This window comes from Microcaecilia unicolor, chromosome 4 (genome assembly GCF_901765095.1).
Source record: "Microcaecilia unicolor chromosome 4, aMicUni1.1, whole genome shotgun sequence".
In the NCBI taxonomy this organism is placed as follows: domain Eukaryota; kingdom Metazoa; phylum Chordata; class Amphibia; order Gymnophiona; family Siphonopidae; genus Microcaecilia; species Microcaecilia unicolor.
In genome coordinates this window covers 371,972,374-371,996,850 of record NC_044034.1, presented here as the reverse complement: position 1 = coordinate 371,996,850, position 24,477 = coordinate 371,972,374, and the positions used below count along the sequence as shown (strand labels likewise).

The 24,477-nt window shown below is 43.0% G+C and overlaps 1 protein-coding gene and 2 non-coding genes across 4 annotated transcripts in view; all 3 read right to left on the bottom strand.

Moving 5' to 3' along the window:
* POLA1 (DNA polymerase alpha 1, catalytic subunit) overlaps positions 1-24,477 on the bottom strand; it is a 782,590-nt gene that overhangs the window by 665,786 nt on the left and 92,327 nt on the right. For both annotated transcript variants that reach the window (XM_030202369.1, XM_030202370.1), the window contains exons 19-22: positions 24,060-24,176; positions 19,247-19,422; positions 4,788-4,917; positions 3,682-3,801 (exon numbers count right to left, since the gene is read on the bottom strand). In XM_030202369.1, coding sequence (XP_030058229.1) covers positions 3,682-3,801; positions 4,788-4,917; positions 19,247-19,422; positions 24,060-24,176 — 543 coding nt within the window. The remainder of the gene's footprint in view (positions 1-3,681; positions 3,802-4,787; positions 4,918-19,246; positions 19,423-24,059; positions 24,177-24,477) is intronic.
* On the bottom strand, positions 890-1,022 carry LOC115469763. Its single transcript, XR_003942045.1, has one exon.
* On the bottom strand, positions 11,853-11,985 carry LOC115469762. Its single transcript, XR_003942044.1, has one exon.

Below are 24,477 nucleotides of genomic sequence, written 5' to 3'. Positions count from 1 at the left end.
GTCCTATTTAGATTGTAAGCTCTGTCGAGCAGGGACTGTCTCTTCTTGTTCAAGTGTACAGCACTGCGTACATCTAGTAGCGCTTTAGAAATGATAAGTAGTAGTAGTAGTTATGATATATGGGTGGGAGGGAGGCAAGGTTAATGTTGAAAAGTTGTTGACAATTTGTTTGTTCTTTGTGTGATATTATAATTGTTGTTTTGGTCTCAATAAAAATACTTTACATAGTGAAAAATGCAAAAGAACCATGTAATTGTGTACTGTAAGAGATTAATTTTGGAAACTGTTTCTATCAAAGAAAAAAAAAATTAAAATTGTTCTTTTTTTTTTATGTGACAGTGGGGATTGAGCTTCTGATGCCACTACAGGACAGCTGGCAAAACACAATCACTGTGGAACCATTGCTCTGCTGTGAGCACTGGAAGTATTATCACAATGACAAAATGTGCTGTCAGCAACATTAAGATGTTCTCACTTCAATATAGTACATTAGAACGTTTAAAAAAAAGGGGGGGGGGGGTAACTTCGAAAAGTAACAAACAAGCAAATATAATGCCATTTCCAAAATTTGATCTGCCCCATGAAAGCACCATCTCTGTAAGGAGAAGTCATCTCTGAAGCTTTTCTTTCTCCATCTACTGGCAAGGGGACAACCTTCTCATCTGGACTGGTCCAACAATCTGCTGAATCTCAGGCAGGATGAAAAAACAACTGATCTCTGCTGACTGAAGAAGCAGTGCTAAGAAAATCTTAAAAGGAGGCTTTTTCTACAACACCTCAAGAGATCCTGTGGTGCCACGAACATGCATCTGAGGCGGGTAGGTTTATGAGAGGGAAAAATGAAGCGAAAGTGAATAATTCGTGGTAGTTACTACAACTAATAATGTGCAAGTGTCAGAAGTGGAACGATTCAAACCTTGTTAACTTTCCAAGGCTGAACAGATAGCTTCTGTGTTGTTACTGTTGGACACCTGGGCATATTTCACCAATGGCTGGAGAAACCAATTCCAAACAAGTGTCCTTTTACAAAAGAGTCATTAGTGTGGCAAATCTCTCTATAAGTGCAGACCTTAGATGCAGTTATACTTAATTGAACTTCATAAGGTTCTGGAGGTGGTAGCAAAGTGTAGACTGATGAGTTGTGTGTTTATTTTGGGGAGAGGGGGGAAGAAAGGGAGGAGGTTTTCTAACTGGTATGATTGGCTTCTAATTATGAATTTGTAATATGTCAGTTTATTGGTTTTATAGAATGTTATTTATTTTAATGGCGTTTTAAATTTCTTTAGGCTCCTCGCCAGCCCTGCTTGCAGTTAGAGTGCTTCTGTGTCAGCGGTGGCATCAGAGACCGTGTGCAGGTGGTATTAGACATGCTGGTCACTACAGGGGGACAGAATGACAGACTTAAGTTGTAAGGCAGGAATGAAAGCTGTGGTTCCTCTTTTGATTTCTAATGCCACTGCCTGGCTTGCTTTAAAAAAACAAAAGAAACCCTTGTCATATTCTTTGAGGAAAGAACATTAGTTGGGGGCAGGGTGCCTCTCTGTATTTGAGACTTTTTGTTAATAATTCTCCAGTAGTACTGCAAAAGTACATTGAGCCTGCAAAGAGGTGGGAAAATGTGGGATACAAATGCTACAAATAAATAAATAAATAATTACAGCTTTCTTCCCCCAATCAACCTCATGCTGTCTCCCGCTCCAGTAGTCTTTGTAGATTGGCTCATCACAACCTCCCAAATTTCTATCCTCGGCTTATATTCGAGTCAACCATTCCCCTCCTCTTTTTTTTTTTTTGGGGGGGGGGGGGGGGAGAGGTGCCTCGGCTTATATTCCAGTATATACAATAACGTTTTCTGGCCATCAATGAACATATAACTTTTTGTTGTTGGCCTGTATATTACTATGCTTGACGTGGATAAGCTTACACAGGCACCTTGACAGCTGTAGGAATCCCTCTCAAGCTTAAGGGTCATTTCAACAGTGTAAATATAATGAAGACTCAGGTTTAAAAAAGGTTTGGATAATTTCCAAAAAGAAAAAAAATCTAAGCAATTATTAAGATGGACTTGGGAAATTCACTACTTATTTCTAGGATAAGCATCATAAAATCTGTTTGGGGATCTTGTTAGGTACTTGTAACCTGGATCAGCCACTGTTGGAAACAAGATGCTGGGCTTGATGGACCTTCAGTCTGTCCCAGTATGGCAATGCTTATGTTCTTATGTCTCAGCAGTGCCTTCCTTTTCAAAGTACTGAAAAAAGTGTAGGAGTCAAAGTAGATGTGAGGAGAAACATGCTACCCAAGTGTCTAAGCCCCCACTTTTGATCATGCATGCAGCAGAAAAGTTCCTTTATGGAAACGTAAGTTTATCAGTGATAGTATTATATAATTTAAACTCTAATTTACACTGCTGAACTTAACACATTTGTCAATGAGAGAACACCAAATCCATTTTAAGAAAAGATACCTTTTTTTTTCCTACTTACAACTGCACATGCAACATATTTAAAATATATTGCTTTAGATGCTTCTATCGCAAGCAGTGTTAAATGAACCAGTCCTTGTCTTCAGTAGCACTTCCCAGGTTTACACACACACTATCCATAAATAGACTAGATCACAGACCCCTCAATCTACAAACAAGAGCCAAAGGCCCAGATGCATCAATCAAACGTTTAAAAAAACTAATACGTAAAAGTCCTAACGAATTTGAAAAAACGTACAATGCACCAAGAAAACAAGTCGCACACGTACGGTGCAGTATTGAAAAGTACAATTTATTAAACATTCGTAATCCCCGTCGGTAATCCTAGGAATGCCTTCGCCCGCCCCCTTCTGACGTCAGAAGGGGGCGGGCCTAGGCCAGGAAAGGAGAGACGTCATGAAGACTCGGCGACGAACAGATCTTCTTCCTGCCCGTACAGCGCCTTCAGACAGAGGTGAGAGGCATGGCGCGGGCCCGGTAATGCGGAGGGGGGGTCCCGGTGGAGAGGGGGAGCGGCGGAGACGATCTCAGGAAGGGGGGGCGGGGCACGGGGTCGGAGGATGACAGGAGGCGGAGCTTTGGCAGAGAACAGAGAAAGGAACAGGAAGGGAGGGGGAGCGGGGCTGATAAAATTAAGATTTTTCGTGCAGAGGGAAGCGGCGGGGAGCAGCGGGGGGGGGTGGGGGGCAAGGCCGTCCATGCAGGACGCTCCTGACGAGCGCCCTTGCCCCCTCCCGATCTATTCCGATTTTTGTTTTTCGTTTTCTACGGAAGCAGGGGGAAGCCTAGGAAGTACTGCGGTAGCGTTCTTATTTAATCTCACTTTTAAACATGCCAGCTTGGATTTTGTATGCTGCAGGGAGGGAGCGGGCAGTAGCGGCGTATCTGACAGCTCAGGCCTTAAGGACAGCTCTGACTACACGTAAAATATATTGCGGTAAATGATTCAGTGCAATCTTCGGTATTGTTAGTGCATCCCGAATCGCCCACATTACAATGGTAGTTACTCCATTTTCGTTAGCTGCTTGCTTCGTTGGAAAAAGGCCTTTAATGCATGCAACGGTTAGGAATTTCCTTCGTTAAAGGGTTGTTAGAGGGTCGTTAAGGTTTAGTGCATCTGGCCCAAAGTCCTGTAAAGCTTACATTGAAAATAAAGGGAAGAGGAGAGATTTGGAAAGAGAAAAACTGGTAACTACCTGACCAAGTTGAGGCTTCTTGAACACAGGCTTGTCTGGAACAATATAGTCATGCTCATGGAAGGCATGAAGCAAGAGGTATTCGTTTCGTTCAGAGCGACCACCCATTAGTGTTCTTGACTGGCAAGAAAACAAAGTTGAAAGGTGTAAAAATACCACTAGAAAGAGATATAGCTTCAAATACCTCAGTAAACTAAGAACAGATTACTCCAAGGCTTAAGCCCATCTCTCTGGTTCTGCAGGTTTATGGACACAAATTTGTAGGAAAAGGAGATCTCATGAGAGGATTAGTACAGTTACTATTACTAGTTTCTCATTAAAGCATGAGGAGCATCATGCTCTCAATACACTTTCTAAGGATTGTTTAACTCTTACTGGTTCAGATTTCCCCTTGAAGCACGAGTGGCACACTCAGTGCGCTGTCTAAGGTATATTAACTGTTTTTTTGCTCTTTTTCTCTCAGATGGGCAAAAGAAAGAGTGGCTTGCCACTCTTTGCAAAAGGCGGTATATGTTAAGAACAAACCATAAATACCTGAATACGTACTGAGCATCAGGGCCGCCGAGAGACTGGGCCAGGCCGGTCCCCCCTCCACCCACCACCGGTCCAGGCCATCTCGCCACCCCTGGGCCCTCTTTACTAACCTTAAGCGCCCCCCTCACCTTCGCAGCAAGCACCGGCAGACCTCTCTTTCCTTCCGTGTCCTGCCCTCACGGACATTACGTCAGGCGAGGGCGGGACACGGAAGGAAGGAGTGGTCTGACGCTACTTGCTGCGAAGGTGAGGGAGGCGCTTAAGGTCAGTTCCGGGAGCGACGGAGGGTGGGCGGGCCGCTACTTGCTGCGAAGGTGAGGGAGGTGCTTAAGGTCAGTTCTGGGAGCGATGGAGGGTGGGCGGGCCGGACTGCGGCGCCGGGCCCCCCCTGGAGGCCCGGGGAATTTTGTCCCCCTTGTCCCCCCCTCTCGGCGGCCCTGCTGAGCATTACCAAGCCATAACAGCTCCTTTGCCTAAAACCATTCATAGCAAGGTGTCTTTTATCCCTTGTGCCTACAGTTAAGAAAAGCGATTAGAAGAAGAAAAAAAATAAATAATAAAAAAGACATTACCATAATGTTGCCAGCGATGTTGGTGATCTGCAATGCCAGAGGAAGGACGCTGAGCTCACACATAATCTGCAAGATATACCTGGCATCCATCCAAGTGTTCTCTAGCATGTACAGCAGGTGTGCAGAATCACTGCAGATAGAAGAGAGGCAGGACAGGGAAACATGCTTACAAACACATAACTAGATTTCACGAAGTACAAGTCTGTCCCCCACGCTGGGAGATGGTACTTAACTAAAAACAAATTAAACTGAAACATATCATCCATGGCAACATAGTTCTGCCTAGCACCCGTAGACAGAGTGCAATTCCTCGTATTCGTCTGAAGCCGCTCACCAACAAATTAGGAATAATAATGGATCTAAAAGTGGCATGAAAATGCATCTATTAAGGACTTTACATCTTGAATACAACAGGTAACGCATGTGGTTTACAGCAAACCTCGGCTGCAAAAATAGCACTCCTGAGCAATTATGCAAATTTCCAGCATTTCCATATTATGAAAAATGTAAAACAAAGAAAACAATACAGAAAAATGTTTAGAAAAATTACAGAAAAGTTCTTAAATTACCACAGTCTCGTTGTGCAACTTTACTGGAGCACAATAGATGTATAGCATTTTGTATGAGAATACAAGGATGCTAACAGAACATCTGTTCAAGATTATACTGAGACAAATGAATCTGCTCAGGAAAAAACCCACACAAGAGTCATTCCCCCTTCTTTCTAGTACAGAAAACAAAAGTATAAATTGCAGGAAGCTTAAATGATACAATGCTTCTAATAACGCCATACAGTGATACACATGGAGTAGTGTGGGCTTTGAGAGGAGTTCACACAGTGCATGCGGGACTGCAAGAATTATCCTTATAGGGAGACACTGGCACACTTGATAAAACAGGAATTTAAAAAAAAATGTACAGCACAAATTCAGGTTATTTAAGGGTTACTTCTTGCCAAATTCAGTTAAAACCTGAATGTCTTCTAGCCTTTCCTAACCAAAAAAATATATACATTTATTGAGCACAACCTAATTATTTTTTCTGGGGTTTTTTTTTCTTTTGCAAGTCCTCACTCCAAGCTAGGGCAACTCATTTTTGTAAGTCTTCAACCATTTAAGAACACATCAGTCCCAAAATAATTTCAAAACAAAATCTCGGTCATGCTTTATAAGCACCGATAGTGGCAGGGATCAGCAGAAAAGGTGCACTGGTTTAGGCAGGCTTAATACACAAGCATATACAATTTTGATGGAAACAAGAAGCCTTATAGACTAACAAATTTAAGGGTCCTTTAACTAAGGTGCGCTGAAAAATGACCTGCGGTAGTGTAGGCGCGTGTTTTGGGCACTCATAGATCCATTTTTCAGCGAGCCTGCAAAAAATGCCTTTTTTACATTTTTGCCGAAAATGGGCGTGCAACAAAATCAAAATTGGCACGCTTCCATTTTCAGTCTGAGACCTTACCGCCAGCCATTGACCTAGCGGTAAAGTCTCTCACGATAACCGGGAAGTAATGACCTACGCATGTCAAATGCCACTTGGCGCACGTCCAAGAAAAAAAAATTATTTTTCGGACACGTGTACTGAACACGTGCCGAAAATGAAATTACTGAAAGAGCCATGCGGTAACTCCATGTTGGCGCACGTTGGGCGCGCATAGATGCTTACGCGGCTTTCGAGGACCAGAGTCCACTCCTTCAAATGCATGAAGTTTACAGCATGGGAACATGCAGGGCAGGGTGTGGAAAAGGAGTGATACTGGCTGCATAGTTCAGTTAAGTTACAGCTGTAGTGGGTGAAAGAGAAAAAGACAGGATAATCTCAGAATAGTTAAGCTCATTCACACATTTGGTGTTCCATGAATCCATTGTTCCTATTTGAACATCAAGCTTTTTGATGAATTCCAATTCAGCAGTTTCATGTTGAAGTGTCACTTTGAAGTTATTTTGTAGGAGTACAGCAACCTTAACGGCAGTTAAAAGTGTGTGTCTTGGAAAGATAAAATGTTCTACTGGGTTTTTTTTTAATGCTACCATTTCTAATATCAGATTTGTGTCCAATGGAGCACACAGGGAGCATTAAATGGTCAGGGTCAACATTGGAGGGCCACACACCACTTCATCATCAGCCAATTACAGATTGTGCGTTTCCTGATGGCAACCCCCATCCTCTTGGGATCAAAAGGAACAAAAAAGTTGGGTGGATTGGCTGCTGGGCTTAGCCCAATCCAGGATGGACATGTGGTTGGGGAAAAAATGTTGGCAAGACAATCGACTGGCTCAGATTGAACGCCAAAATCACCTTAGGCAGGAACTTAGGGTACATGTGGAGATTACTTTATTGTGATGAAACGTAGTATAAGATGCATCCACTACTAAGTCCTGAAGCTCACTGACTCTACGATCTGAAGTGACAGCCACCAAGAAAATCACCTTCCAGGTCAAGTACTTCAGATGGCAGGAATCATGGCTCAAAAGGAGCTTTCATCAGCTGGGTGAGAACAACGTTGAGGTCCCATGACACAGATGAAAGTTTGATAGGAAGATTTAACAAAAGCAAACCTCTCATAAAGCAAACAACTAGAGGCTGTCCAGAGATGGAATTATCCTCTACAAGTTGATAGTAAGCACTAATCGCACTAAGGTGAACCCTTACGGAATTTGTTTTGAGACCAGACTTGGATAGGTGTAGAAGCTGTTCAAGCAGGGTCTCTGTAAGGCAAAAAAAGGGATCTAGGGCCCTGCCTTCACACCAGACAGCAAACCTCCTCCAGTTGAAACTACTACTACTACTACTTAGCATTTCTATAGCGCTGCCAGGGTTACGCAGCGCTGTACAAGTTTAAACATGGGGAAGGACAGTCCCTGCTCAAGAGAGCTTACAATCTAAAGGAAGAGTAACCTCTTAATGGAATCTTTCCTGGAAGCCAGCAAGGCCCGGGATACACCCTCTAGAAGAACCAAGGAAGCAAATTCTAGGCTCCAGAGACTGGAGGTTGGGATGCAGAAGAGATCCCTTGTTCTGCGTGATGAGGGTCGGAAAACACTCCAATCTCTATGGTCCTTCGGAGGATAACTCCAGAAGAAGAGGGCATCAGATCTGTCTAGGCCAATAAGAAGCCATTAGAATCATGGTCCCTTGGTCTTGCTTGAGTTTCAGCAAAGTCTTTCCAACAAGAGGTATAGGAGGATACGCATACAGAAGACCCATCCCCCAATAGAGGAAGGCATCCGACGCTAGTCTGTCGTGGGCCTGGAGAATGGAACAGAACGGAGAGACCTTCTCATTGAATTGAGTGGCAAAGAGATCCACTGAGGGGGTCCCTCAGGCTCAGAAGATCTCACAGGCAATGCCCATGCTAAGATACCAAACGTAAAGTTGCATAAACCTACTCAGTCTGTCAGCCAGGCTGTTTTTGCCCGTCAGATAAGTGACTCGAAGGAGCATGCCATCCTGGAGATCACATCCGGATGGCCTCCTGACAGACTGCATGATCTGGTGCCTCCCTTCTTGTTGGTGTAATACATGGCAACTCGATTGTCTGTTTGAATAAGTACAATTTGGTGAGACAGACGATCTCCGAAAGTCTTTTAGAGCGTTCCAAATCACCCAAGGCTCTAGGAGATGGATCAGGAGATGTTTCCTGGGCAGGCCAAGCACCTTGAGCGTGCTGCCCATCTACATGAGCTCACCAACCCAGGATAGATGTGTCCGTTATCAGCACTTTTTGTGGCTGAGGAATTTAGATTGAAGTCCCAGAGTCAAATTGGATCAAATGGTCCACCATAACAGGGAAGCAGCAAGCTCCGGGACCACTCGGATGACATCTTCATGACCTCCCCTGGCTTGGCACAACAGAGGCCAGGGTCTACTGGGCAGCTCTAATGTGAAGAAGTGTCATGGGTGTTACAAACTGTGGATGCCATTTGGCCCAATAACCTCATCTGCCAAGCCATGACCTGCTCAGAGGCTGAAACCCAAAAGCCAGTACAACTAAAGTGTCTGCTCTAAGCCCCGGGTGGAAGGTTCAAACCTTCTGCGTAATGAGCAGGGCTCCAATGAATTCCAGTTGCTGGGCAGGGTGAAGACAGCACTTGGGGTAGTTTAAAACAAACCCTACTAGCTCAAGCAACCGAATAATCCTTGCATGGACTCCCAAGCACAGTCCTTCAACGTGCTCTTCACCAGCTAATCAATGAAATATGGGAACACAGATTCCCAAGGCTGTGTAAGGCTGTGTAGTGATGATTTGGTCAGTGACCTCCTCAACCTTCTCTCCAAAAAGATAATCCACCCGGCATGGGGCATCTGCCATCCTCTGCTGCAGAGACATGCAGCCATAAGTCTGCACATCGCTATACTTTGAGCAGAGATCCTTCATGCTAAATCAAAGGTGTCATAAGCGCCCCTGGCCAAGAACTTATGACATGCCTTCTGCTGCATGGCCAACTTGCAAAGTGACTCGGCCTGCTGAAGTGGGAGTGAATCAGCCAAGTCTAGTACCTTGCGCACAGACTCATAAGAACATAAGAGTAGCCATACTGGGTCAGAGCAATGGTCCATCTAGCCCAGTATCCTGTTTCCCAAATAGTGGCCAAGCCAGGTCACAAGTACTTGGCAGAATCCTACAAGTAGATGCTCATAAAGAGCTGGTATGATTGTACATGTGACACGAGCATAGAGGCCTGAAACATCTTCATCCCAAAAGAGTCCAAGGTTCTAGTTTCTGTGCCTTGGGGCACCGAAGCATAGTCTCTAGAACTCCTGGCTCTTTTGAGGGTGGATTCCATCACCATGGAATGAGGAGGCAACTGGGGCTTATCAAAACCAAGTGTGTTATGGATCCAGTACATGGTATCAAACTTCCTGAGCAGTACAGGGACAGAGAGAATACGTCTTCCTCCCAAAAGAAGCCAAGGTCCTAGCTTCTCTGCCTGGGAGCACCGAGGCATAGTTTCTAGTACTCTTGGCTCTCTTGAGGGCGGAGCCCACCACCATGGAGTTATGGGGTAACTGAGACCTCATCAACCCGGGTTCCCCGTGGATCCAATACTGGGACTCATTCTTCCTAGGGATCACGGGGCCAGACAGAGGGAACTACCAGTTTCGCATAAGGACTTCCCGGAGTACATTATGCAAAGGAGCCGTTACTGCCTCCTTAGGTGGAGAGGTGTAGTCCAGGACCTGGAGCATCTCAGCCCTGGGCTCATCATCCACACCAGCAGGGAACAGAATGGCCTCAGCCATTTCCCGCACAAACGATGAAAAGGAGAGGCTCTCAGGAGGAGACAGTCTCCTTTCAGGGGGAGGGGAAGGTTCATAGGGAATCCCAAAGGACTCATCGGAAGAAAAGTTCCTGGGATCTTCCTCTGACTCCTACGAGCGCTCCTCTTCAGTGTCAGAAAGCACTTCCCTCAGGGACCTCCAAAACTGAGCCTGTCTCAACACCGAGGACCTAAGGTCTCAATAGTGATATCGAGAGGTCGCGCCCGCATGGACAGAAGTGAAGCTTCCTCCACCGACGTCGATGGGGAGTTGACCTGGGTGGCAGCCAATACCGATGCTGCAAGCGGAATCTAAATCGGAGACCTCATCACAGGTAGAGGGCCAGACACAAGCACCCTCGATGCCAAAGCAGATTGACACAGCAACCCTTCTAGAAGCTCTGGAAGCGGGGCCCGAAAGCGCTTGTCGAGAGCCACCATCGGATATGGCTGCGGTGCCGGTGGAGCAGTCGGTGGCAGAGTCTGCTGAGGCTCGGGAGCAGGAACCGGACTGCTGAGAGGCCGATGCACCGGCACCTCCTGTATGGAGGGAGAGTGCTCCTCCCGGCGCCAACGCTTCTTGGGTGCCAAATCCCTTGACGCCTCGGAGCTCCCGACACCATGTGTCGAGGGGGAATGGTGTCAATGCTTCTTAGCCTTTGCTCGATGCACCTACTACTATTTAGCATTTCTATAGCGCTACAAGGCGTACGCAGCGCTGGGCATGTGTCGAGGGGGAATGGTGTCAATGCTTCTTAGCCTTTGCTCGATGCACCTCACCAAGGCTCCTCGGTGCCGACGAGGATGGTGTAGAATCCCCACATGTCCTCAGGGTTGGGTCAGACGATGGCCAGTCCCGGGGGGCCTGTACAGCAGGAGGCCTAGAGGCAGGTGGAGACCCACTCAATGCCTCACTGCTCCCAGCTTGCCATGGTCTCAGCAGCCATGTCTACCTCCACTCCTGACGTCGATGCGCCCCTCGGTTCTGATGCCAACGTTGAACTGGACCGAGCCCCAAAACATTTTTCTCTTTGGGCTTCTCGAGTCAGTTGAGTCCTATTCTTCATACGAAGACAAAGGGCACAACAAGCTGGACTTTGGTCAGACCCAAGGCACTGGATACACCAGGAATGTGTATCTGTACCTGTTGCACTGAGTACAGCGTTTGAAGCCGCTGGGAGTCTTCGATGACATGGAAGGGAGAAATCATACCGGCGAAATCAAACGGCTCAACTGTGCCAAGAAAAAAAGGCGCAAAAAGGGAGAGAGCAGGCCACTATCAAAAAAGAAATGAAACTTTAAAAAGGATAAAGAAAACTAAGAAAAAATATGTGAAAACATGCTTCAAAATGACGAAGGCTCTTTTCCGGGCGTGAAGAGAGGAGCCATAGAAAAAGCTGTCACTTCTCACGTGGAAGAAAAGAAACTGAGGTACGCGCTCATGTGGCAGGTGGGAAATCAGTGCATGCATGCGTGGTGCATCACTGCACGTGTGCCAGAAAGCTGATTCTCAGTCCAGCGCAGATCATCGACCCGTGTGTGAGAATATTTCAGCCTGCTTGTCCTCGGAGAATGTCGACCACCCTTCACCATAGTTGAAAAAACTGTGGTAACCACGGTCTTGTAGCGGGCAGGAAGGCACGCACGCATGCACAGTGGAGCATGGTTAGTGCTCCACAAAGCTCTTAAATGCTTGTTACAAGCACCAGACCCAGCAACGCAGGATCATGTTACCTATCAGCGAGAATAGACAGGCCAGATTATCCACAGAGAATGGTAGTTACTGCAGCTAACAATGTGCAAATGTCAGAAGTGGAACGATTCAAACCTTGTTAACTTTCCAAGGCTGAACAGATAGCTTCTATGTTGTTACTGTTGGACACCTGGGTATATTTCACCAATGGCTGGAGAAACCAATTCCAAACAAGTGTCCTTTTACAATAGTCATTAGTGTGGCAAATCTCTCTATAAATGCAAACCTTAGGTACAGTTATACTTAATTGAACTTGATAAGAATTCACTGTAAGATTTCTAAAATTGTTCAATCATCTACCTCAGTATCGTTATTGTCTTTTGAATCCAGAACATTATTTCAATAGACTTTAATCAGTTGGTTGCTCAGCAAGTTCGTGATGCTTTTTCTAGAGTAAAGAATTCTTATTGTCCCTTGCATCCTTGACATTCATCTATTGTGAAAGCTATGGATGACACTATTGGTCCTTTTGTAATAATTGCAAATAAGTCTTTTTGTTAAGGAAAATTTCCTGAAACAAGAAAAAGGGCTTTTTTCAACCTTTGCTTAAAGGTTGTAATGTTGAGTAATACAGACCAATTTCATCATTACCCCTTTTTTTTTTTTACCTCACTGAAAAAGCGACTTATAGGGAGGAAGCGACGTCATTCGTCCTAAAGGCAGTGTGAGCTTTGGGCTCCAGTGCTCTCTACTGTTAAAAGCTATTTTGCATGCTTCATCAGTGCTTTTGAAGGTGTGTTTCGCGTTGATGTAGTGCTGCTCTGCGCGCCACTGCCCAGATGTCTCAGCGTCGGCTAACAGCAACAAAGCCAATAGTGTCTCCGGTTCCTTTGCCTAACTCGCGCCTTGAGGTTAAGATGGCAACTGTTGAAAAAAATCGTTTGAGCTCTCTTACTTTTGCATGGAAATGCAGGAATGGTTTCAGGAGCTCAAATCCAATCTCACTTCAGTGCACTCTGAGCTGCAAGGATCCCTGGATGAGCTTAAAAAAAAGATATCAGGGATACTGGCCGTTGAGTGGAGGAGGTGGAAGTTCATCTGGAAGCGCATAGGGATGGCCTCAAGAACCTTCACACGCAGCTAACCAATTTGGAACAACAGCATGACGTGGCAGTTTTGAAGATTGAGGATCTGGAGAACAGATCTTGAAGGTAGTGCCTCTGAGGGGTCCTGGAAATGGTGATGGATGCTCAGGTCAAGGAGGTTGTTGGTACTCTATTGGCTAAGGTAGTGCAGCCTGGAAGGAGGTGGCCACTCCGCTACCTTTGCTTCTGGAGAGAGCGCACTGTGCTGCTGGCTCTTGCGTAGGCAATCAGCTCTGTGATATTATTCAGAAGAACGTGCTACGAGTAATTCGTCACAGGACAGGGGGTGGCACTCTATGCTGGGAAAATGCTTAGGTGGAGGTGTATCCAGATGTGGATCCTGCTACCCTTGCTCGTCGGCGAGAATATCATGCCTGGACTAAAGTGCTATGGGAACATCAGGTCCATTATCGGTGGGTTTCTAATTGGATTAGCATTTACCATGGGTGGTAAAACCTATACGGCCACTTTGGTTGCAGCTGTGAAAGAATCTGGTGGCTGCGGGCTTATTATCCCAAGATGAATCTCACCCATCGACATCTTCCCTGGCCCAGAGGTCTCCTCAGAAGCAGGGGTGGCAGCAAGTTTCTGTGAAGACCTCTTGACTGTGCCTTACTTACTTTTTGGATACTCTTGTCATTCCTTATTCAGGTTTTCCTGATCCAGATTAATGTGTGGTAATGTGTTTTGGAATGGCGTGTTATTAGGTTTGCTGTTTTATGATAACGGGAATAGCTCTGTTACCTCACGCTGCCCCCTTCCTCTACTTATAGGCCTTTGTGTTGGCTATGGGCCTTTTTCCTTGAAGGGGGTGGGGTTGGATCTGGAATGTTTAGGTTTGGGAGTGATACAATTCTAGTTAGAGTGTGGTCTTTTGCTTTGTTGTGATGCTGGACTGACCTGGTGTATTTGGTGACTTGTTTGTGGTGACTGCTTGGGCCTTTTCCTTTTCCTCTCTGTCCTGTCATGCCTTACCTTCAATTGTTGCCATATAACGTTAGGGGTCTTAACTTCCCTCAAAAAAGGCAATTGCTTTTTAAGGAAGTGTGTCGTATGTTTGTTGATGTGGGCTTTGTGCAAGAAACTCATATGCTGCCTTCTCATGTTTCTTTGTTCTCTGATCCTCATTAACCTTTGGTGTTTCAAGCGTAAAAAGATTAATGGGGTGGTATCTGGCAAATCTAAACAGGATTTCCATTTCAAAGTTTTGCACTGATAAGTAAATGAATGTTCCCAGACAGACCCATCTCTCTATATAAAAAGCAACACCAATGTTCTATGAAGCCTCCAGCCGGAAGTGTGAAGGGGGCGAGATATCCGGTTTCCCTATGAGTGTCTGCCCCGCCCTCTCTGTAACACAGTCAGTGAAGGAAAACAGCAGAGCACGAAATCAAATCGCTGGCTCTGTAACAGTGAAGGACTCAGAGGGGGGAGGGGAGAGAGGCCAGAGGGCAGGGACACACACACTCCCACACTCCCACATGCACACAAAAGAAAACATTGCTAGCCCCCGTTTCATTTGCATCAGAAACGGGGCTTTTTTACTAGTATATTATGTTTTTTTTTTGTTTGTTCTTTACTGCAAATATATTTTATTTTTTTTATTTGTTACATTTGTATCCCACATTTTCCCACCTATTTGCAGGCTCAATGTGGCTTACATAGTACCGTACAGGCGATCACCAATATCGGTATGAACAAATACAGAGTGATGTTGTAGTAGAGTACGGATCATGTGTTACAGACACGTTAGGGAGCTTTGGCTTCGTTGTGTTGTAGGGTTAAGGCATTTAAGTTAGATCTTTAGGGTATGCCTTTTCGAACAGGTAAGTTTTTAGTAATTTCTGGAATTTTAGGTGGTTGGTTGTTCTTTTCACGGTGCTTGGTAATGCGTTCCATAGTTGTGTGCTTATATAGGAAAAGCTGGATGGATAGGTTGATTTGTATTTGAGTCCTTTACAGCTTGAGTGGTGGAGATTTAGGTATGTTCGTGTTGATCTTGATGCATTTCTGGTTGGTAGGTCTATGAGGTCTGTCATGTATCCCGGGGCATCTCCATAGATGATTTTATGAACCATGGTGCAGATTTTGAATGCAATGCGTTCTTTGATTGGCAGCCAGTGCAGTTTTTCTCGTAGGGAGGGGTTTGGTGCTTTCGAATCTCGTTTTTCCAAATATAAGCCTGGCTGCTATGCTTTGAGCAGTTTGGAGTTTCTTTAGGATTTATTCTTTGTATCCCGCGTAGATTGCAGTAGTCTAGATGACTTAGTAACCATGGTTTGTACCAAGTTGTGAAATATTTCCCTCAGGAAAAAAGGTTTTACTCATTTGAGCTTCCACATAGAGTGGAACATTTTCTTAGTTGTGGCTTTCACTTGGCTCTCCAGTGTGAGATTTCGGTCGATTGTAACTCCGAGAACTTTTAGGCTGTCTGAGATAGGGAGGCTGTGATTTGGGGTGATTATATTGGTGGGTTTGTTCGTCATGTATTGGGATGAGAGGATGAGACAGTGTGTTTTTTCTGTGTTAAGTTTTTGTTGAAATGCATTCGCTCATGAATTCATAATGTTTAGGCTGAGTTTGATTTCATTGCTGATTTCTGCTAGATCACGTTTGTATGGGATGTATATTGTGACATTGTCTGCGTAAATGAAGGGGTTAAGGCCTTGATTGGATAAGGACTTAGCAAGTGGGGTCATTAGGTTGAAAAGGAGCGGTGATAGTGGTGATCCTTGGGGTACTCCACAGTCTGCTTTCCATGGTGATGATATGTTCGAATTTGATTTCACTTGGTATGTTCTAGTAGTTAGGAAACCCTTGATCCAGCTAAGTACACTTCCGCCAATCACGAAGTATTCTAGGATGCTTAGTAGTATATTGTGGTTTACCATGTCAAACGCACTAGACATGTTGAATTGTAGAAGTACATTTTTGCCTAATGCAATTACTTGTTTGCATTTGGCTAAGAGAGTAATTAGTACTGTTTCAGTGCTGTGATTGGCGTGAAATCCTGATTGTGATTCATGTAGTATTGAGAATTTGTTTATGTAATCAGTAATTTTTTTTGGTTACCATGCTTTCCATCAGTGACTACCAGTGGGATAGATGCTACTGGGCGGTAGTTAGTGATATCGTTTGCTTTTTTTCTTGGTATCTTTTGGTATCGGGGTGAGGAGGATGTTGCCGTTGTCCTTAGGGAAGAGACCATGTTGAAGCATGTGGTTTATGTGGGATGTGAGGTCTGCTATGAAGCGGTGGGGGGCGGATTTTATTAGGTAACTGGGGCAAGTATACAGTTTACAGTGAATCTTGGAGAACCTGTTAGCCGCTTGATTGACTGTTTCAGTGGTGAGGAGAGAGAATCTTGTCCAGAATCTGTCTGCTAGGGACTCATCGGGGTTTGGGTCCATACATTGGATGAAGGTTTCGATGTCGGTGATGTGCTGAGGGTGCGCAGATTTACAATTTTTTCCTTGAAGTATTTGGCAAGTTTGTCTGCGGTTGGGGTGTCTGTATTGGTTGTGGTGACCGCGGTGGTGTCTATATATATATATATATGTCTATATATGGCAAATACACTGTAAAGAAATGAACTGAAACATCTGAATATGTATAGCCAATAATCAACAATTCAACAAGCCCATATCTTATGTTTTTAATTGAAGGAAAATCTAAACTAAAGGTTCCTTTTACTAAGGTGTGCTAATGTAGCGTGCACTAAATGATAAGACGACCATTATATTTTCTATGGGCTGCTTATCATTTAGCACGCGCTAAATCTGTTAGCGCACCTTAGTAAAAGGACCCCTAAAACTAGCTTTGATAAAGGTTCTCATTATTTTCTAGCTTCTCTAAATATCTCAGCAGCCTTTGATTCTATATACCGAGCAATTTTACTTAAGCAATTAGAAGACTGCGGTAGTATTTAAAGATGATTTTCTTCGTTATGTACTGAAATTGTTATTAAACCACTTTACCACTAAGGTATTTATGCGCTAGATAAAAATCAATAAGTCCAATCCAATTGTTTAGAAACAAGATGCTTTTATGTTGTAAATGATCAACAGCATGCTTCTTTTCTTGAGGCAACATTTGGGTGTACCACAAGGGTCCGCTTTTTTTGCTATGCTTTTTTTTCATCATCTTTCCGGGTCATCTTTGTAAATTACTAGACTGCCTGGGCCTTCAGTTTAAGATTTATGAAGATGTTATTCAGGTTTTTTGCATCGATAAAGTCAGTAAATGAAGGAATTCAAATATTTATATATCACTTAAACGTAAGTGGTTTAACATTTCATTTTACAGGTACTGAGTCTGTTCCTAGTGGGCTCACAGTCTAAGTATTGATTACTTAAAGCTGTGTTCACAATCAGTAGGCTCTTGGATAAAAGCAAATCATCTGAAGGAAGACTAAGGAGGCTAGGGCTTTTCAGCTTGGAGAAGAGATGGCTGAGGGGAGACATGATAGAGGTATATAAAATAATGAGTGGAGTGGAACAGGTGGATGTGAAGCCTCTGTTCATGCTTTCCAAAAATACTAGGACTAGGGGGCATGCGATGAAACTACAGTGTAGTAAATTTAAAACAGATCGTAGAAAATATTTCTTCACCCAACGCATAATTAAACTCTGGAATTCGTTGCCGGAGAACGTGGTGAAGGCGGTTAGCTTAGCAGAGCTTAAAAAGGGGTTAGACGGTTTCTAAAGGACAAGTCCATAGACCGCTACTAAATGGACTTGGGAAAAATCCACAATTCCAGGAACAACATATATAGAATGTTTATACGTTTGGGAAGCTTGCCAGGTGCCCTTGGCCTGGATTGGCCATTGTCATGGACAGGATGCTGGGCTCGATGGACCCTTGGTCTTTTCCCAGTGTGGCATTACTTATGTACTTATGTAACATGGCAAAAATTGAAGTTTTAGCCTTCCCTCTTTTTCCTTTTTTGGATTTTCCTTCACATTTTAGTACTGATAATTTTAACTCTCCTATTATACAAGAAAACATGGGGGTGTGGCTTGACTGTTGTCCATGAGACCTCACATATAGAAATGTTTAGTGTGAATAAATGAGCCACGTACACAGACAGAGTAAGAGGTAAGAGTAAGAGGAGTTAGAAAGTAAGGTGACATTTAAAGACAGTTGCACATGAGGTCAGAGAATTGGTTAACATATAGATAGGTAAGAGAGTAAGAGGAGTTAGAAAGTAAGGTGACTAGTTTAACGAAAGGTGCACATGAGGTCAGAAAGATGGTTAAATAGTATCTCAACTAGGGTAGGAGTGGGTAAACATGTCCTGCTGTAGTATGTGCAGCCCGTATCACTCCTTGTGAGACTAACAAGATAGTTACTTCTTCCATTAAAGGCCTGGTTGAAGAGCCAAGCTTTCACCTACTTCCTGAAGTAGCAATAGCCTTGTGTTAAGCGGAGCCTTTCAGGCAATGCATTCCAGAGTGTGGGGGCTACTCCGGAGAAGGCTCGCTTGTGGGTATCATCATGTAATGTCTTTTGTTGCCAGAGAATGTGGTAAAGGTGGTTAGCTTAGCAGAGTTTAGAAAAAGGTTTGGGAGGCTTCCTAAAGGAAAACTCCATAGACCATTATTAAATTGGACTTGGGGAAAATCCACTATTTCTGGGATAAGCAATATAAAATGTTTTGTACATTTTTGGGATCTTGCCAAGCATTTGTGACCTGGAATGACCACTGTTGGAAACAGGATGCTGGGCTTGATGGACCTTTGGTCTGTCCCACTATGGCAATACTTATGTACCTCTATTAGTCTTGCTGCAGCATCCTGAATCAATTGCAGCTGGTGCAGGTCCTTTGTAGTCAAGACTGTTGTAGAGTGCATTATAGTAATCCAGTCTTGATGATATCATGGCATGCACCCACATGTCTGGACTGATTCATGCATGCAGAAAATGTTTCTACCTGCTTAAGTCTCTTATAAAAGAATACATATATATACCCTCTGAGAGGGCTACTCTAAACAAGTCTAGACCTTAACATCCTCAGAACTTTTTAACTGAAGTATGAGATTGTTAATTAATTTAATTCTTTTTATCTGAAATTTTTAACATATTTACTGAACATATAATTATTTAGTTTGTTATTTTAAGCTTTTTTGTACTCCATGGATCTTTTGGTATTGGTACAATCTGATTGTAAGTGTCACAGTTAAAGAAATATGGGAAACACAGTAAACAATTCAACACAAAAAGTCTGCTGCACACCTTCTATCTACTTATTTCTATAGCGCTACAAGGCACCTTCACCCTCTATCATTTCCAATGGTGAAATCACTTGGCTCCCCAGAGAAAAGGTATGGGATTAAACACTGACAACATCTCAGGTACCTGTATGCACTGCGAATGTTTTCAGGTGGAATGGTTACCCTTTCTGTCTTCAGAATCTGATGCACCAGCTCTGATAAATGGTAACTTTTACAGCGAATCATCTCTTTGGCAGAAATTTCTATATCACATATCATCCGGCCACAGGCAGCATTCCTTTCTGCAAAGCCACTGCGCCCCTAATGAAATAAAAAGTATTCATTAACCTTCAAAAATCATAGCTTCAATTTATAAAAGGACAGACAAGTATGGTGCTTTATAAAAAGAAATATTAACATAAGAACATAAGTACCCTGTTTTTAATAGTGGCCAATCCAGGTCACAAGTACCTGGCAAGATCCCAAAACAGTACAATACCTTTTATGCTGCTTATTGTAGAAATAAGCAGTGGATTTTCCCCAATTCCATCTTAATAATGGCTTATGGACTTTTCTTTTAGGAAGTTATCCAAACCTTTTTTTAAACCTGGCTAAGCTAACTGCTTTTACAACATTCTCTGGTAACGAATTCCAGAGTTTAATTACACATTGAGTAAAGAAATATTTTCTCCGATTTGTAGCTTCATTGTGTACCCCCCTAGTCCTAGTATGATGTTAGGAAAGCATTACTGTGGCTTAATCTGGATAAAAAGAAATGGAACTCTATTTGAATTGTTCATATATACAGGCCTCCCTCACTGGCAGAAGAAAAAAAAAACAGAGATTAATTGAAGACATTTACAAATTACTATGAAAGGGGAAGAACTATGACTAGGTGATTTGAACCTGCTGGATATTGACTAGAACATCCCACCTGCAGTACTGATTAAAAGTAAGAAGAACACAGTCTTCTGGTAGCAGGTAACAGAACCCATGCAAGAGCTGGCAATGCTCAAACTTGTGCACAAAATTGAGAGAGCATTTCTGATGTCAACCTGTTTATTTAATGCAGAAGCTTCAGAAGTATGAACCTAACAAGTTTTTGTGGTCCAGTCAGAGTCAACAGCAGCAGATACCCTCTTGGGGGGGAAAAAAAAACGAAAGAAGACTGAAAAAACAGGATTTTTTTCTGTAATGGCACCCCCACTTGGTAGAACTAACTTTCCTTGGATGTTAGGTAAAACGTTTTGTAAGATGTAAAAAAAAATATATATTTGTTCTCAAGGAAAAAAACTGTCAGAGGTTTCATGGATGGTAACGGGGATGTCTTTTTATTTTATTGTTCCATTTGTATTAAACAGAAATAAATCAAAACACAGAAAAGAAATAAGATGATACATTTTTTACTAGACTAACTTAATACAGCTTTTGATTAGCTTCCGAAGGTAACCCTTCTTCTTCAGATCGGAAATAAGCAAATGTTGACAAATATCAGAATATATAAGTGAAACACAAAAGCATTGTAATGACAGTCTCACAGGAAGAGGGTTGGGTGGGTTAGGTAAGAAACAGGGGGAGCTGGGTGGATGAGAGTCAGGGAGAGATGGATGGTAGATAAGAGGGTGACAACGCAGTAGAATTTTATGGTTTATAATGGGCTAGGAAACCCAGATCTTTGTTGCGTCCTATCTGGTGGGTGTCAAAATATTTCATTATTTTGACTTCAAAGGTCTTACGTTCCTAGATTGTATTAAAATTTCCCTTTAGTATTCTTACCATAAGATCATTGATGCAGTGTCCTGGTTTTGTGACGTGCTATCCCACAGAGGTGGCATCCTGGTTGGCACTGGAATGTTTAAAATTGTCTCTATGTAAATTGAGCCTCGTCTTTAGCATCTGGCTTGTTTCTTTAACACAGCACCCTTCTTCACACTTTTTGCAATGAATGAGATACACCACATCTGAGGATGAGCAAGTACATAATCCCTTTATGCTGAATGTTTTTCCCATGCGAGTGATTGTAGGATCCTGCGAGATGTGTTGTCACAGTTTGCAGCTAGGCATATTGGAGGAACGTGTGCCATTCTATTCTTTTTGAGCTTGTATTAGGAGTTTGCTATTCACTAATTTCTGTTTCAAATTAGGTGGTTGCTGCCTTGTTAGTCCACTTTAAAGGTAGCTCATAAATAAAAAAAGTGTCAATGCCTTTGAATGCTAGTCAAAATTGTTTTAAATTAGTCCAATAAAAAAGGCAATACAGTGTGACACCAATTATCCGGCGTAACCTCGGCAGAGAGCAGTCCGGATAACGGAAAAAAATTAGATGATTGGACATTCCTTTATGAAAAGAGCACACACTTTGAGCTTTACATGTTGAACATTATTTTTTGATTTCAATAATAAATGGGAAAAAATACCAAAATATTGTGATGTTATTTTTTTTTAACTGTATATCAGGCATAATGTGATAACTATAATAGAGAGATTAAAATAAAAATAATTTAAAAAGAACGGAAGCAGTCCGGATAATTGGAGTTTGGATAATCGGCATCCTACTGTACCTTCTTCAGGTCAAAAATGAGCAAAATAAGACAATTATCAAAATATATAAGTATTTATTTATTTCACAAATTTCTATCCCGTTCCATCCAAAGTTCTGGGTGGGTTACAAGAGAACATTCATAATAGACAAAAATAAAAAAAAAACATGAAAACAATACTCCATGCAATCCAAATAGACATGTCTTTCATAGAATAATCATGAACACCTATCTATCTAATGTACCATATGAGAAAAACTAATTTGAAAGTGTCACATAATGTAAGCAAAAATCGTATTTCCACGTGCTTCATGGAACAACCATGTTTTAAACTCTTTCTTAAATTGAGCAAAAGAAGCTGACTGACACACGGTAATAGGGAGCTCATTCCAGAGTCTTGGTACTACGATTCTAAACATAGATCTTCTATTATTTTCAAGTTGAACAAGATGAAAAGTAGGGACTTCAAGAAACCCCTGACTACTGGAGCAGAGCATCCTAACTGGTGGATAAAGATGCAGACTAGACACAAGTATTTAAGTAAAACATTCAAGCATTTCTATGACAGTCTTGTGGAGAAAGGTTGGATAGGGAGTGAGAAAAAAAGAAGAGATGGATGGGTAATCAGAAGGCAATAAAACGTATATTTTATGGATTTTAATATGGTGGAAAAAAGCACAACTGGGCCTTCAGGATTCAGATGTGTAGTCCCTTTTATTCTGAGAAAAGACCCGAAACTGTCAGAGTTTCGGCATACAAACGCCTGCCACAGGGGTCTAGCACCAAAGGTTCATATAAATGAAATAATACAAAATTGGAAAGAACCAACCAGTCAGGGTATTTTCCCTTGGGAGCTTGCTTAAGGAGTGGCCTAGTGGTTAGGGTGGTGGACTTTGGTCCTGGGGAACTGAGGAACTGAGTTCGATTCCCACTTCAGGCACAGGCAGCTCCTTGTGACTCTGGGCAAGTCACTTAACCCTCCATTGGCCCATGTAAGCCCTGCCATGAGTGGGAAAGCGCAGGGTACAAATGTAATAAAAAATAAAAAAAAATAAATAAGAACTTTTGGTGCTAGACCCCTGAGGCAGGTGTTTGTACACCGAAACATGGGCCGTTTCGGGTCTTTTCTCAGAATAAAAAGGACTACACTTATCTCAATCCTGAAAGCCCAGTTGTGCTTTTTTCTTGCCATTGTTTATGTTTGTATGCTGTTTTACCCTCTCTTTTGTTATTCTGGAAACCCAGATTTCCAACAAGACCTCTTCTGTGGGTGTCAGGATATTCAAAGATCTTACATTCCTGGATTGTTTTAAAATTTCATCTTAGTATTCTGACAATAAAGTCATTGATGTAGTGCTCTAGTCTTGCAAAGTGCTCTTCACACAGAGGTATCACCTTGGTTTGCTCTGTAATATTTAATGAGATGCCTGTGTGAGTTGATTGCTGTCTTTAACATCTGGTCTGTCTCTCCAATTTAGCATCCTTCTTCACATTTTTTTGCTCTGAGTTACATATACTACATTTGAGGAAGATCATTAGTGGGATCCCCTTATGCTGAATGCTTTTCCCATGTGAATAATTGTGGGGTCCTGTGCTGTCATAGTTTGCAGCCTGGTATGTTGCAGGGACATGTGCCATTCTCTTCTTTTTGAGCTTCTGTTGGGAGTCTGCTTGTCACTACTTTTCGGTTTGGAAGGCTAGCATTGGTGGAGCTGAGATTACTTTATCCTCCTGGACCAAAGTCTATAGGTCTTATTTTGCTCTGTTTTTCCAGCTCTGGATTATATGTCAGGTTCAGCTTTATTAGATACTAGTAAAAAAAAAAAAAAAGCCAGTTTCTCATTGAAATGAAACGGGCGCTAGCAAGGTAATCACCTTCTGCCATTAATGTTTTTAAGGAAAGTTCCAGCGTCCCCCCTCTCTCCCTCCCAGTTCCAGAGTCCTTCTTCCCAGTTCCAGGGTCATCGTCCCTCCCTCCCAGTTCCAGGCCCCCTCCCTCCGAACTTTAAAAGTCATCCTGACTTACCCCATCGGGGTTACGGCGGCCGGCAGCAATGGTAAAAAGTGTGCAGGCTCAGCACTTACTTCAAAGAGGCCCGTTTCCAACAGAAAGGAAATGGGCACTAGCAAGGTTCCAGGGCCCCCGATCCCCTCCCGACCACCTCCCTCCCTCTACCCCCTCCCCCCTCTACGCCCTCTGCTACTTAAAACACGATTTGTCTGCCTTCAAAATTCATGTGTTCGGCACCACACCAGCAATAGGACTCTACAGCTCTGCTCCTGTTTCCAGCCGCTACCTCATTTGTTCTCCATCCCATGCAGGAGCCTTGTTCTTCACCTCCCTCACCTGCTCCAGTGGCCCAGCTCTTTTTCTCCCCCTCCCCACAGCAGAGTAACAAAATGTAAGGCATCATTTACCCCCAGCTTTGGCATAACAGATCTCCTCAGTCTACCGATCTTGGACCAGTGAGGGACTTTACAGGTGTTAATTCGCTGTAGTATGACTTCAAGATCAAATCCATAAATATTATGGCCCTTAAAAGAAAAAAAAACACAATATATGAAATATTTTGAAATATACAAAATGCAGCATAAGCAGCTGAGACAGAACTATCCAGGGAGATATGCAGATTTAAGATTAGATCCACCATCCATAGGGGGGGTTGGGGGGGGGGCAAAGAAATTATATCTGCCTTTACTCATTTAGAGGCAGGTGTAAGGTAAAATTATGTATAATCATACCTGATAATTTTCTTTCCATTAATCATAGCTGATCAATCCATAGACTGGTGGGTTGTGTCCATCTACCAGCAGGTGGAGATAGAGAGCAAACTTT